Consider the following 16,373-nt stretch of genomic DNA (forward strand, 5'->3'; position numbering starts at 1 on the left):
AACTTGCTCAGCGTCACAAGACTTGTTTGTAAGTCATAGCTGGGATTCGATCCCAGGCCGTCTGACTTTATAGCTCATGCTCTTGAGTTGAAAAGAAGAAAGATGGGAGAGACCAACTAAGGGCAGTGATAGTAGTTGATCCAAGAAATTAGGATAGAACTTTGTGGAATGGTTGAAGGAACTAGGATCTGCCTAGCTGGGAAAAAATTGACTTAATGTGGGAGATGAGGTAGAGTACAGATGGCACCTAGGTTTTCAGTCTGGTTGGCTGAGAGGACGGTAGCACCCTTTACAGAAACAAGGAGGTAAAAAAGAGAATTTGGTTTGGAGAAAAAAAAAAAAAAAAAAACCCGGACAGGTTTAGAGTAGGTTGAGTTTGAGATAGCTAAAGGGTGTCCAGAGGGAGCTGTCCAGAAGCAATCCAAAGTGCTTCCTGGGAGCTCGGGAGAAGAGCGAATGTTAAGATGGTAAGTGGTACCCAGCCCAGGTGAGTCGTTTGGAATGGCCTCTAGTTCTCTGGGGTACTGTTGCAAATTAGAACTTCTTACCACACCTGATTTGGTAGAGTTATTATTTTTTTTAGACTAGTAATTAATATGAAGTACTGGGAATGCATTATAATTAAGTAACTGCCTTATAAGTTGCTTCTGGAAGACTGATGTACAGCAAGCATGGTTATGTTTATCAGGGGTATGACAACCTTCGGATCTTGTGACTTCCTTTAAACACAGGTGCATATCTACAAAGCCTGGAAACAGACAGCCTATTGCAGGTAGTTAACCATTTTAAAACCTTTGCCCACTCAAGCGTTCTTCTCATCCTTCCTTTAGCTTCCTCTCTTATTAGAGTAGGTACAACTCTTTCCTTTTCTTTTTTTCTTTTTGGTAAGCACCATCATTGGAAAGTAACAATGACTTTGAACGTTTAGAAATGGCATTTCTAGAAAAGGGAAATGAGACCATGTTGTGTGTAGTTTTTAATCCTGTCATTCTCCTCTTTTTTCTTTCCTTCTGTATAAAGTTTGGATCGTCACATGCAAACCCACCACGGACACCATAAACCATTCCGATGCAAAATCTGCTCCTTCAAGTCCTCCTATAACAGCCGGCTGAAAACACACATACTCAAAGCTCATGCTGGTGAGTCGGTGTTCATGATGCTAAGTTGTCTGAGTTTGAAATCCAGTGGTCTTCACTGAGTGAAATTTTAAAAGTCTTTTGCCCCAGACCTGAGAAGTTATTCTTGAGATGGTGGTGTGTTTAGTTTTATTTTAATCTAATACAGAAAAATTAAAGAATCACCCAAAGCCAAAATAATACCAAGCCCCTGTTACCCATGTCACGGTTGATTCATGCTGCTAACAGGTACCTACTAACAGATTCATGCTATTAACAGTTTTTATTTGTTAGAGAAATTTCTAAATCCCGCAGCCTTTCTAATGGAAATGCAAGAATTATGACATCCACCGAAGATAATTCCCAACTAAAATAACATTATAATCTTGAGAAGTTCAAATGGGCAAAGAGAACTCAAGATTTCTCAGAAGATGCCTTAGATACATTTTGAAACACAAGATAAGAAGTGACTTTGGGTCATGAATGTCCAGGAGCTATACTGGTCTCTATCCTTCTATCAGTCTGTCTCATCGTACTTGCCTCATGAACATCCCTTACCTACCAGGCTTTGCGCTAAGCATGTTATATTCATCATCTCATTTAATCATAATGACAATCCCAAAGGATAGGTGTTGTTGTCACCCTCAGTTTCAGATAGAGATACAGAGTCTCGGAATGAAATGACCTGCTCAAAGCCATAGAGTCCATTCACTAAGAATTTGACTCCAGAGCAAACACATCTTTATCACTGACAAGATGCAGCCTCTCTCTCTTTTCTGCTCTTCGCTACCTTGCACATGATAGAGGATGCCCACAGGTAGCTAATCAGAACTCAGCCAAACAAGAAAGAGGTATGACAATGAGGAGCGGTCCGGAGATTTTTTCGTGACTTCTCAGTTGCTCTCAGAAGCCTAACTCAACAGTAGCCTGTGGCTCTCTCGGAGGTTTTGACAACCGTAGAGGAACTTACATCAAACCAAAGGGAAATTGGGGAAATGAAGGCTCAGAATACCTGTGTATAGTATCAGAGATTCTTTTAAGAAATAAGATCTCCTCCTTGAATTTCCTCAGCTAGGGCGTTTAGAATTCTAGCTTTAAATTTTGCAGTCAAGTAGAATTCTTCGGTCTATTTATTAGCTTCCTTTGTATGGTTATAAAAACCACCCAGAACCTGAGTCCTTCACTTTTACCATCTCCTCATTCCCTGTGGAAATGTGATCTTTTCTTTTTGCTAGCTCCTGAGTGTTGGGTCCTGTTGAACTGGCTTAATGGAGTAAAAACTACTGAAATCTTCCAGATGCCTTAAGCCCCGCTGGGGGTGGGGGATGGGACAAGGTATTAGCCAAATGAGCTTTTCTCTGTACCTGTTAGTATTTTTATATCTTCAGGAAAATTCCATTTAAGTCCATGGAGTGAGAGGGTTCAAGTCACTTTTTTCTAATTGTACATTATACATTCTTCGGCTAGGAAACCATCCTAGTGAGTTTTTCCCATAAGCTTCAGCTTTGTCAAAAGCACTTTTACCAGTGGGAATTTGGTAAATGATTTGGACTGTAGGAAGGGCTTTAAAAGAGTGCCAGAGGCTGCACTCTGGCTCCAGGGCACTGAGTTAAACTGACCGAGCAGACTGGCCTGGTTGGAGAGAAAGAGGCATCCACAAAGAGAGAGAGAGCACGAGCACGGGAGCATTGTGATTCAGTCTGCACACCTTGGAACCTTAGTGTCCATGACATGGCTCTTAGCCACTGATCGTGGCTCAGCTTAGAGAAAGCCAGTGCATTTTCCAAAGGACTCTTGACTCATCTTATCTGTTCCAGATGGTTTATTAGATTTTATTTTAAAGGATAAAAAGTCATGTCGACTAACCAGATAACCTGGATTAGAATTCTCTCTCGAGTTGGGCTACCTAAAACCACTATACAAAGTTCATACAGCCAGACTTGCATTAAAAAACTGAAAAATGAGATCAGGAGAGCAGCGGTGTTATACGCAATATTATATATATAATACTAGTAAAGCCCATTGTTCATGGCCCAGCATTAACCTGTAACTCCTAAGTAAGGTTGTGGAGACAACAGACAGGTGTGTTCTGTTTGGATTCCCTGACTTCTTTGAACTTCCTTTCTGCCTTGGGCAAAAGCATGTTGTGTAAATCAAGGTTAGTTTCAAGATTTTCTTAGAAATGCAAGCTCTGAAGGTCATCAGTGGTGAAAAGCAGGCTTAAAGCAGAACTTGAGATGCTGGGCTCACTTCACATGTAAAACCATTTAGTGGCAGGAAACTAACCATCTTGGCCGGATGAAACAAGAATAGAGGTTTACCTTCCAAGTCCTGCTGGAGATGTCAGCTCTGTCCTCAGTTCATTGTCACGGACCTGCGGAACTTTCATGACTTAAGTTCCTTCTCTTATTCCTCTACTCCCATCTCTTTCCTCTCTCTCGTTTTTAAGTTTCGCCTTAAAAATAAATTTTTAAAATACATGTTTATTAGAGAAAAATTGAAAACGAAAGATATAGTCATAGATAATCTTATCTAAAGACCACTCTTAACATTTGATAATATTTCCTTTCAACTATTTCCTCTATGATTATTTTAACAGTGATGATTATAATTTAATATTAATATATTATGCCTTCCTCTGTATTTTTCTGAGTATCAGTATTTTATTTTTCTATGTTCTTAAAAATATTTTAGAATTCATTTTAGGGAATGATAATTCATCAAGAAGATAGGCCCACGTTTACTTAATCATTTCCCCATGGTTGGAAGTTTCGGTTGTTTCATATCTTTTTCAAGTCCAAATAAATGTTTATTTCTAAATAAAGCTTTCTTTGTATTAAAAGGTATTTATTTAATATAAACTCTCAGAAGTGGAATTACAGCACTGCAAGCATGACCATCCTAAGCCTGTTGTTATAAAAAGCAAAATTGCTTTCTGAGTTGATCATACCGGGGTATATCAGTCCACCAACATAACATGGCCATTTCACACTTGCTCCTTAAAAATGCAACTAGCTGAAAAGCCGATTTAAGGCAAAGGTAAATCATGCTCTAATTTAGTCATAGTGATTTGTGCTGTATTTCAGTGATATAAAAATAATTTAAAGAGAAATAGTTATTTTTACTTAAACGTCTTGATTATCGAAGAAATCGGAGATCACACACATTTATACATATACAACTCTCTCGGTTAAAAAAAATGACTTACTTTTACCCATTTCTGTACTATTGATTACATAGAGAAATGGATTTTATGCTGAAGTTTGTGAACAGGTCCAAAAAAAAAAACAACCCACTATAAGATGCATGGAATCAAGGAGGTGAAGAGTCAGCAAGGAAGTAAAGAATGAGATTAGTACGATAGACTGTGCACGGACTGACTTTGTGCTGGAAAGCCACCGATAGACCCTTGGAATAAGAATTAAGTGTATTATTTTTTTGTGGATGATATAAAGGCAACCTTGAATGAAAAGTGGCATGGCCGTTTCTAGTATGGATAGGGAGGAAGAGATTGCAAAGCCTTTCTGATGGAGGTGTTGTAGGCATTTGGTGTCACTCCCTATGGGGGAACAACCCATAGGCTCCTCCATGTAAGTAGAGCATGAAATGAAAAGAAACCAGGTCATTGATTATGGAGCTCCTCGAAGAGTTTCAGTCCCAAAGGAGTGCTAGGGTTGTGGAAATGGGCGGGTGGTTGGTCTGTGAGGGTTCTTAGACCCTGAAGCTTGAGAAGCACTTCTGTAGAGTGAATTAATTATGTTGTTTTGTTTCCTACCCCACCTTATGCCCTCCTTCCCTCTTTTTCCTTGTCTGCCCCTTGCCACCATCTTCTTCCAGGTGAACATGCCTACAAGTGTTCTTGGTGCTCATTTTCCACCATGACAATCAGCCAGTTGAAGGAACACTCCCTCAAGGTCCACGGAAAAGCCCTGACCCTCCCCAGGCCACGAATTGTCAGCCTTCTTCCCTCACATACCCACCACTCCTCCCCAAAAGCTACCCCGACCGAAGAAGTGGAAGACTCCAATGGTAAAAATGGGCTCCTGAGCCAGAATTAACCACTTAAGATTGAGGCGGGCTGGGATTAACTGCCAATCATTCTTTCTTGAGGAAAATCTTACACAAAAACATGGCGGTTCAAGTGAAGGAAAAAGTGTGAAAAGGTTGAAACAGTATAGAAATTGGAGTTGGAAAGTGTTGTGAACTCAGTGAGCATCTGGTGCCAACTCATATGAGCATTGCTGGTGCCAAGATTGCCATGCGTGCGATGGGTTAGTGCTGGATTCTTCCACTGGGGCTGTGAGCAAGAAAGCAGATAGAATACCGGACAGATGTATTTCTTTGTTTATATTTACTTATTTATATCCTGTCCTGTCCTAAAAAAATATGTGTGTGGTGAAGTGTTTGGGTTTTGAGATATGTAAGTTAACAACACAGAATTCAGAGTAGGAATGAAAGGGTAAATGGGTGGGGCACAAGATAATTTAGGGGTAATGTGATGATTTCTTATAGCTGAAGGATGTTGAGAAAGCATCAGTTGGAAAGAGGGTTTAACTATCCAGTTTTGGAGCCTCAGAAGAAGTACAGGAAGTCATGGCAATCTAAGCAAACCAGTAGGGTGTGGGGTAGGAGGTGGAAGGGAGGGTGGGAGAGAGAGGGAGAGAGAGAGAGAGAGAAAGAGAGATCATCGCAAGTGTGGCATAGTGAGCTAAGGAATGAGTTATTGTTTTGACCACACCAAGAAACAGAAGTGTTTTTGATTACTCAGCTCACCTCAGGTGAGTGCAGAATCAGGTGCTCAGGAGAGGAAGAAGTCTGTAGATTCTGAGAGATGTAAAAGACCTTGCAGACCTTGCTCTCTTCCCTGCCCCTCTAATGCCTGAATCCCTTCTGTAGCATCTGTAGTAACCAGTTATCTACCACCAGCTTAAATACTTCCCAGGTCAGAGAACAAGCTGTTTCCCAAGGTCTACTATTACGTTCCTGGGAGGAGCTCAGTGGACAGAAAGAAAGTTCATGGGCTCTCGGGAACAAAGGCTTGGCTTAGAATCTTAGTTCTTTCAATGCCAGTTGTAGTTGTATTTTCTTGGGCAGTCTTGTTTCCTAAGCTCACATATAAATTTGGATAAAAATTACTACTTCGACCCATTAAGTTGAGAAATTAATGAGAAAAAGTGCATTGGTGAGAATACTTAATACAACATCTGACACATAGGAGGTATTTTTAACAAGTGGTCATTTTGTTTCTGTGATTTTCATCCTTCGATTGAAATTTTGGCCTTTGGGGCGGTTTATAACCAGCATGAATTAGGGGTTATTTTTAATGTAAGGTTTTAAAAATATAGACTCTTCAGGTAATCTGAAGTTCTGACAGGCCAACATGTCAACATGGTCATCTGATTATCAGATTATCAAGAGAGTAAATGAGTAATCTTTATTCATGAGGTCTGCAAGAAAACTGTAAGAGGCAAAGGAAAGGTAAATCCTGAGACTAAAAGCTGCCTTTACTGAGCTGTGGAGTTCTGTGGCCTTTCCTTTGCAAATCATTAAACACTGTGTTACTTACTAGTATTCCTGTCTTAAAGGACTTCTGTTTAACAAAGCAGGCTTGTTGTTATGAATGTGGCTTGTGATGAAGTGAGCACGCTGTCTCTGCAACTGTTGTGTGGTAGTTTAAAATGTAGGAGGAAGCCTGTCCTGTGTTGTTGTTGTTGTTGTTTTTCCAGGAAAATTTAAAGAGTCACAGAGCTAGGGGCCAGGTGTGTGTGTGTCGGGGGAGAAGGGGGACGTACAAGTGAAAGGGTACAGAAAATGTCCCCTCTTGCCCCTTGAGATTCTTTGCATTGGAAAAGATTGGTATGTTGCAAAAAAAGGGCAAAATATAATTTGATGTAAATTGTTAGATCTTTATGGACATGATTTTCAATTAATCGCTTTCATCTGAAATAGAAGCTATACCTATGGAGTGAAATCAGTCCATCTAAACACCATTTTCAGCAAAGAGTTTTTACCTGGGACATTTCTCATTGTCATACCTTCTTTTTCCTTTGTCCTTCTCACTTGAAAGGTGGGTCTTAGTCACATAACAAGGGAATCCCACAGACTACCCACTGCATGGATTATCTTCCTCTGCATAGGCTAAGAAGAGTTAAGGTCAACCAGTTTCCTGAGTCTATAATCTCTGCCTATTATGCATGGAAGAATCAGAAACGAATACTGTACCAGTACCATTTTATCCCCCCAACAGCTTAAAATCAAATATTTAGAAGATATTATTGGTAACTACATCTGAAGTAATCACAACCCTAAGCCTGAGGCCTAACCTTTTTGGAGCTGATTTCAGATTCTTGGAAGCTAGACAATGTTAGGACCATGGGGAGGATGGGCACAGAAACATGATGATATATAATATTGAGTAACTCTCTACATAACACAGTCTGTCTTTATTCAGCCGCAGCTAGATAACTTGCAATGTATAAAAGTGAGGGGTTTATTCCTTCTAAAGACAGAACATACTGTGAAAGCCCTGGGTGGCTTATGCAAGAGTCATTGGACCTGTGCTGTTTTTAACATAAATAAATAACTGATATCAGTGGGCCAGAAGTAATTCATTTAATTTGATTTAAAAAAAAAAAACTTGATTAGAGGGTGGGGAAAACAGAAAGAAGGCATCGAATGAGCTATTATCATGAATGAATAATTCTACAGAAAGAATAATTAACAGTTTATTCGTTCCATAAATATTTTCTTGAATCCTTACTATAGGTCTTGCATAGTTTGGGATGCTCAAGAATGATGGAGGAGGTTGAAAATGAGAAGACTATGTACTAGGGAGCCGAGGAGTGGATTCTTAGAAACGGCTAAATCTGGGGGATAAAAAAAACAGCTGTGGGGCTAGACAGTAGCCTGTAAATCACGCCTTGAATGGTGTTTGAAACACACATGTGAAATCCAATTGCACATTTTAATAGGGAGAAGCTGTGGGGCTATTGGCTCTCGGTTACGGTTTCCCACACTGCAGATGCCAGGACACTGAGAACACAAGAACCAAAAAATGTGTTGCAGGCCTGCGGGGAGTTGAGGTCCATAACACCAGGGAAATCACTGGTGTGTCCTTGGCTTTCTGATTCCCTAGTGAGGAATGTGAATAAAACGAGTTGACATGCTCGGTGCTCTTCGTAGTGTCAGACGCTTGCCATCTTGAAAGCGAGCCAGTCTTCTCTGTCGGAAGGAAACAGCCTGAGGAAGAAGGTTCTTGCAAAGCTCCTGTCCCTCCCAGCCCAGAGGGAAGCGCTGTAAGGGCGGGAAGCTGAGACGGCTGAAATGAGAAGGTGGAGGGGAGAGTTCACCCCAGCTGCCTGGCCACACACCTGTTCTGTGCATAAACAGAGCTCTTAGGCTCTTCTGGGCTGTCAGTCTTGACAGGTTTCATCAGCACGTGAATCCCCTATATATTCTTCACAAGCGGTTGTTGGAAAGAAAAGACACGGCTGTGTGGTGTTAGTTCTGTGTATAGGATAATGGGAAATGACACATAATTGCTATTCTAAACAATGCGTTAAGGGGAAATCATAAGCTTGTCAGCAAAAGGAAGTGCTCTGCTGTGTTTGTGTTTACTGGGCTCCTTCTCTTGCCATATAAAATACAGGACTGGGTTTTATCAGGCTTTTTCCAAGTCTCTGCTTTCAGTACAGAAAAATACACATACGTACACATCTATAAAATAACAAAGAAACTTGAACAGCCTAGTTTAGTTATGAGATTTGTTTAGATCTGAGAAGCTACCCAATGCATGGGCAGTGGGTAAATAACTACCCACTTATCATTTACCAGCTGTATCATTTATAAGAAGTCAGGCCAATGGTGACATCCCATCTTTTTACTCCTTCACAATTCCCCCACAGAGAATAATTTTATTTCTTCTACCTAGTTATGTTGTATGGAATTGTCTGCTTTAGGAAATAGCTACTGTGATATGTTTAAAACAAAAATGAAACACTAAAGCCAGCTGCAAAACAAATAGGGTGAATGAGGGAACATAGTTTTTTCATCCAGGCTCTGGTTAGCAAGTCAGGGAAAACACCAGAACTCTTGGTTGCAACGTCCTTCCCTTTATAATATAGATCTCAATATAGTCCACCCAGCAGAGAAGGCTTTGCTATTATGAATTAATAGAAAAATATTATAAGGAGCTTTGTGATTTTTTTCCCCTAGTAAAAGATTTTCTGATATAACTTTTCAGTTGGCTTTTCTATTATAAACTCTAAAATAATATTTGATATGAATACGATTTTTATCAAGATACCTCTCATCAAAGAACCACAGGCACTTCTTATTGTCATATCGAAATCAAAGTCCTCTACATTGCATTCAGAGTTCACCATTTAGTCACCCTTCCCCCATTCCAGAATGGCCTTGCTGACAATTACTAATGTTTCCAGCATCTAACTTCCTTTATTTCTACTCCTGTACCTTTGAGTGAGCTCTTCTGGGAGTGCAGAAGGACTTCCTCCCTGTCTACTTTTCCCTATGAATCTCTGACTTTCGCATTCTCTAAAGACCAACTTTTAATGGTCTCAACCCTATTCTGATTACTCTTCTATTGCTGATCTCAATGCTTTCTTCGTACTTGTGTATATGCTATGGGTTCTGTCCCATTTCCAATGGTGGCAGTTAGGTAGGTGCTTATTAAATTCTGACTTCTTTTGTCTAACAAGTGATTTCTTGGAGGCATCACAATTTTTATTTCAGTAAGTTATACTGAGCCTCCTAACATGTCTAAATGCAGAGAACCAAATTGTACAAGGGTAAGTTTATTTCATTTCCATTTCAGAAGCAAGGTCAAAGGTAAGCAATCCAAAGATGAAACCTTAAGGACCGCTCCCACAGAAATCTTCTGACACATCATTCTTCCCAGAGGAAGAGGTCTTTCGTGACAAAGAACATTTTAGACATTGTCATTGTTCCCTGCATAACAAGACCTTCTGTAGAGGTGGGGAACTGAAGGTTGAGACAGGATGTAAGTCTTTCCAGCCCTCAGAAGGAGACAGAAAGTGTAGTGGAGCTGGAGGGATGGCATTACCCGTGTGGTCACTTGGTGGCAGAGCCCCGTCTCGGAACAGATGCACACAATCGTAGACCTTGGAGTGGAGTTTTCTGTGTCTTTGTCAAAAAACTTACAGTGTTTGAATACAGTTAAATCCACATTCAGAGAAGCTATAGTGCGAAGCTGAATGACAAAACTCATAGATTAATGACATTTTCTATTCCATCTGAAAATTTTACCCACCGGGATTTTAACATAATATATTAGTTAGAGAAGACCTGTTTTATGAGATTTATACTGGTCAGTTTCTGTAAACCATAAGTCAAAGATTAGAAAACCTTTTCTGTCAAGGGCCAGATAGAAAATATTTTCAGCTTCGTGGGCCATACAGTCTGTGTTACAGCTACTCAACCGTGCCATTGCAATGCGAAAGCAGCCATAAACGATATGTAAACCAATGAGCATGGCTGTTTCCAATAAAACTTTATGTACGGAAACAAAGCGGAAGCCAGATTTGGCCCATGGGCATTATGTCACTGACCTTTGTCATCGATGATTGGAGGAAAAAATGACAGTAATACCCGTGAAATTAATCCAGTCTTTAATAAATGTCATTATAGACCTTTATATAGAACATATGGACTGCCCCTGGATGTCATTTAAAATGTAACCTGACCTAAATATATATTTTATTTCACATATGAAATGTAGGGCATTAGATAATGCTTTAAAAACACTACATGTGAATAATATTTAAGCTTAAAAGAAAAACTCCTCTAAGACTTAAGTTGGGTCTAGCACCAAACTATCAACTCATTTAACCTTGACTACAGCAATACTTGACACTTAAAAATTAAAATGTGAGATGCCTGCTTTTCAGAGAGAAGCTTTTCAGATTTCTAAATAGGTCAGACATCAAATTCAACCTTTAAGAAGATCCAATTAGTTGCTGGGGCATCAGACCTTCCACACAGGTTCCAATTGCAATCAGATTTCTCTCGGGGTGAAAGAAAAAAGAGGTGGTTTCTTTTAAAATAACAATAATGAAGTGGAGACTCTTGAGCGAATAGTTGTGAAGTACAGAGATTTACATCATTTGTAGCACATGGGACACGAGGCATAATTTTAATGGCTTGGCCATAATGTTTAATAGGTTCTGCTGGTCTCGAAATTATCTGACCAAAGAATACAAACCTTCCCTTTTCAATGTCAGGCTTTCTACATCGAAATGTGATCTGCAGTTTATTTTCATGCTTATTATGAGGAATGGCATTTCTACTATAAAGACTTAAAGAGTTTTATAACTTCAGTGGTGCAGAAGTCTTCCGAGGTTAAATTATCAGAAGTTGGCAAATAGGAAGCCTCCCAAAATTATCACTATCCTGAAGTTGAATATCTCGTTATATATCCTTCCCAAGAAATCCACCTGCCTGAGATTTCTGGGACTTTTTGAATTAGCCACAGTTTCGTGTGCCAAGGATTAAAAAACATTTCAAGTGTAAGCTTTCCATGTCCCGGAAACTTAGTCGACTAACCATCTCCCTCTTCCCATGCCAAGAAAAACATTTGTTCATCAGAAATATAAGCATATACTACCAAACTCATTCAGAGCTAGTTTCTAGCAACACTAGAGTTTGCTTCATAATTTAACATCTGACTTTTCCGCCTCTTGGTTGGAGATTATCCTAATTCCTCCAGAACCTTGGTTATGATAGGTAGCTAAAGGAAAGAAGAAATCTACTTTATTCTTTAGTAGAAAAGATATTCGATTGTTAGTCAAATCATCTAAAATGACTAATCTTGGTTCTTTTTTGAAAGAATTTTCCCTTGTCTTCTCATTGCCCCCCTTGAATTTTCTTTTCCTGGAACTGGAGCTAGATATTTTAGACTAATTATATTTGATATAAAATTCTTCCAACTCTCTTGAGACTTTTTATGACTCATAGGCCCTCTCCTCTCTTTCAAATACTGTTCTGCACTAGAAGGTTTTACACAAGCAGAACGAAGAGTATTGGATTTGGGAGAACTAGTGTGAGTGAGCTGTGATTGAGAGGTACAGATCCTGGCCATTCTTGCTAGAGAAGAGAGTATGTCCTGGGCAAGATGAATATGTGAAAAGGAATTTCTTTTTAAAGTGCAGAGATGAGAAGGTGCCAGAAATAACCTTTAAAAAGAACTATTATGTATTTTTAAAAACAAATCTTATGAGTTTAGATGGTATGGCCCAGGAAAGCATGTCCAAATGATGTACACATTTTCCTGTTAACTCATTCGTAATCCTAAATAATATCCCATGGAAAAATCCCAGAAGTGGTGGTTAAAAATGGGGAGATAAATAAAGAATGGCCAAAGCGACATGAGAAGTTCAGGTAGGAGGATCTGCTTACTTTTTGCTGGATTCAGTTCCTTGCTGTTTATGCCCAGAAAGGGAGGTGTTCCTGTCACAGGGCTCTTCTACTTTGCAAGCAGTTTTGGAGTCATCAAGCTCAACCCAAAAGAGGTGTTTGGCTGAGGGTGCAGGGCGCAGCTAAGGTTTTATTTACCAGGACACTGCTCTTTGAGAAGTCATTCCAGGGCTAGGTTCTTTAGTTTCCTAGGGACACAAAATACTCTTAGATGACTCGTGAAGGCCACCCTCCTTATGTCATTTTTTATTTTCATGCACTGTGAGCCTTCCACCAAAGCTGCAGTGATAGCCTCATCAAGCAACGCAGGATCTTCTAAACCGTTGATCTAGTCTTTTATATTTTTTTAGCATTGCTGGTTATTTTTTTCCCCTTGACCAGTTTAAAATCGTCCATTCTGGTTTATTATAAGTGATAAAATTAATCATCATTTTTTTTTTAAATCTGCTGACTGCCTTAAATTTATCATCTGAATTAGTATGTCTAATGAATTGGAGGTACAAATTATTAGTCTTATTTAATAGAGAAGGAAACTGAGACCCAAACCAAGTCTATTATGGATGGATATTTAGAACTTAAATTAATAGATATACAGATAATGTTAAGTCGAAAGAACAGAAGAGAATGAGTTGCGAAACTGTGCGTTTGGATTTTAATAGCTGAAGCCATGGAGAAAAGAAGGACTTGATGAGTCCCAGAGGGCTTCTCCAAAGAGGCGGGGCTCAGGTGGGGCCTTGACAGTGAGTAGGATTTTTATAGGCAGAAGGAAGTCCATTCCAGGTGAGAGGAGCATCAGAAGTGAGCAGATGTACAGAGGAAGGGATCCCGAGGGTACCCATCGGGCTAGAGTGGTGAGTGTGTAGATGTAGGGAAGATGGTGAGAAGACAGTTGGGGAGATGAGGAGAAGTAGAGTCAGACCACTGGGGTACTTAGTAAGAGGTCTTTAAATTTGTTAAGAAGAAGGTCTGTCTGAACAAGGAAGAACAGCAGCAAGGTCCCTATTCCCTTTGGAAGTGGGGGGTGCTTTTGAATTCTAGGTGCACTAAGCTAGCATCTATAGATCTTCAAGAATGAGTGTAAAAAATAGTTATGGCCAATAGTTATGCCCTTTTAAGATACCCGCATAGATTTTCCTTCTACTTACAAAAGTAATACCCACTCTCGATTAAGAACAGCTTTATGGTAATACATAACATAAAATGTAAGGGCCACTCAATGCCAGCCTCTCTTTCTCAGATCCCAAACTAATAACTGTTAACAATTTGCTATAGAGTCGTCTAGATGTTTTTATACATATACAAACAGGTTCTGCTTTATTTAATTTTTTTTCCAAAACTGGGACCATAATGCAAACTTTTTTTTTTCATGTATTTGCTCTCACTTGAAAGGTTCTCTCACTTTTTTACTCATTGTAGTTTAAAAATACGAGAGTCTACATCTCAACAAAAACAAGTCCCTTTTGAATAAGTATTGAGTACTTAAAGGCTGCAAGTATTTTTGTGTATATGCGATATACGTATTTAAGATGGGATTCTAAGAATTACATAAAGCCTTTGAGGTTTTCACCAATCAAAAATTCACTAATTTATTACATTTTAAGCCTCACTCATCTCCTAAAAATTAACTTAAGTCACTTTTTCTACTACTTCGGACTTAATACATTTGAAATATTGGCAAATGGTCCATAAGTTAAATGACAAAATCAAGATTACAGACTGTCTAGACTGTTCAGAGTAATGAGCTGAAAATGAAATTTTGCAAGGGGATAAATATGAAGTAGGTTGGGTGGCTTCTGACCCTTGTATCCACTTCTATTACGAGACTTGCCAAATCGTCTTCTAATTGTCAGTTATTGTATCTGTCTCCCCAGCTAAACTGTGTGCTCTCTGAGGTCAAGAACTGTTTCAGAGCCCTAGTACTTGGCAGGCCATTCGGTAAATATTTCCCGATTTGGATTACGGCAGCAAAATCAACCACACATGAGGAGAACTGACAAAACAGTAGTTTATATGTGAAAAAGCCTGGGAATTTTAGTGACCACGAGCTCAGTGGTGTTGCACGATGTTTGGAAAAGGTCAGGGGAATTGGGCCATGTGGATACCCGGATGCGCTGCTCTGTACCGTTGCACATTTGCCTGATTGCACCTCCCTCCTCCAGTTAACTAACTCTGGCCTTTCCCCTACTGGCAATGCCACATCCCTTCCAACTGTATGCACCCAGAGTGACTAGTCCCTCTTCTTCCAGGCAGCCAAGAAGAGGAGTGAGCACATTCCTTACTTTCTGTGACCTCTTGAGAATACTCCTGCTTCCTTCCTTGATCGGTCCCTTTTCAAATACTTGCTCTCTGCTTATTTCCTTCTCCTTATCTTCCAGAATGTTCTTTTACCTTCCTTGACGAACTCAGTGCCAGGCTTGCAGCCCGCCTTTTTACTCCAACCATGACTATCACGCTCTATAATTCCAATATACTAGACTCAGTGATAGTGACCCAACAAATACTCAGTCTCTTCAGGTAGAGATTTACCTCTTCCCATCTGTACTCCAACCACCATTCATCTGTGGCTGAATTCACCATAACTGTTCCATCTGCAGCATCTCAGGCTCTGAAATTCTCTTTGACACTACCCAACGCTTTTCTACCCAACCCAGACCCTATGGTTGGCTGTTTCAGAGGGGCTTTCTCTAGCATCCTTGTGGCTCTAACTCCCTTGTCCTTCTGCTTTCCAACTTGCCAGACCCCAACCCTGAATAACTGTCATTCTGTACTTCTGATTTTGGCTAGTCTTCCTGGCTCTATTCTCAAGCTTTTTAAATCTGTTTTCAAAGTTATCTTTGTTAACTACAAATCTGATTTACTTTTAAAAATAAATTTGAGCATATTCAGATTCATCCCTCTATAACATCAGTTTACTTGTAAGTGTTCCAAGGTACCTTCTTGAATGAAAGAGGCAGAAATGGAGTCAAACTGATATGTTAAGAGTTATAAATCACTTCAGTCTATCCTGCCTGCTCCAAAGCTAATAGCAAAGAAACGGAGTGAGGAGTTAGATAGTTAATAGCTGTAGCAATCACAAATTATTGTACTTGTGAGTTGCAATTTCACTGTTATTCCAATTTTACAGTATTTCAAAATTTTGCCCATGGGTAAGTTTTTAATTAGGAATACAGAGAAGGAAAGATGAAGAAATCCACATCCACCTTGCATGCAAGCAAGAATAATGTCACCAACATGTCTATTAGAAGAAACAATAATCATGATCACTAAATCAAAGGCAGACAGGAAAGTGTAAGTAAAATTCCCAACTAACGCATTAAAATCAGTAAGTTCTGCATATTGTTATGTTAACAATAAAATAAGATTATTTCTACTAATACATCCACAGTATACTTTAGCATCTCGGTTATGATATCTACATAATGGGTAAATGGAAAACAAATGACTCTTTAAAAACTAAAGTTCAGTGTTTGAGTAAAATATAAAAAGATTTATTTTTTTCTCTTTAAGTTATTTTTTTCCCAGTGGCTTCATTATTATATACCTCTACCCCTGTAGCTTTTAACAAAAAGATTTACAGTACTTTTTGCTATACTCCTAATTTTCCGGGATATTATCTAAATCCCTCAGAGAGAAGAATGGTGAGTACAGAGATGTCCACCCACTGTGAATCGCCAGAGTAGGAAAGAGTTTGAGAACTACAGCATGGCGAGATGGTGGTTCTGTGCAAACCAAGTGTAGATTTAGGTTTTATTTACTTATTGACTTATTTATCATTTTCGAAATTAAGAAATGGCAAAAACAATGTAG

At 39.3% G+C, this 16,373-nt stretch overlaps 1 protein-coding gene across 12 annotated transcripts in view; it reads left to right on the forward strand.

The window, feature by feature from the left end:
* ZNF462 (zinc finger protein 462) overlaps window positions 1-16,373 on the forward strand; it is a 130,965-nt gene that overhangs the window by 63,061 nt on the left and 51,531 nt on the right. For 10 of the 12 annotated variants that reach the window (XR_001518130.2, XR_001518133.2, XM_015599816.2 and 7 more), the window contains 2 exons: window positions 1,021-1,139; window positions 4,953-5,144. Coding sequence is in view for 8 of the 12 variants with exons in the window: in XM_015599816.2 (XP_015455302.1) it covers window positions 1,021-1,139; window positions 4,953-5,144 (311 nt within the window). In the remaining 4 variants the exon portion in view is untranslated. Of the gene's footprint in view, window positions 1-1,020; window positions 1,140-4,952; window positions 5,145-16,373 lie in introns of those variants that run through there. The other 2 variants (XR_003043844.1, XR_003043845.1) reach the window with 1 other exon arrangement.

This window comes from Pteropus alecto, unplaced genomic scaffold (assembly GCF_000325575.1).
Source record: "Pteropus alecto unplaced genomic scaffold, ASM32557v1 scaffold111, whole genome shotgun sequence".
NCBI classification, from domain to species: domain Eukaryota; kingdom Metazoa; phylum Chordata; class Mammalia; order Chiroptera; family Pteropodidae; genus Pteropus; species Pteropus alecto.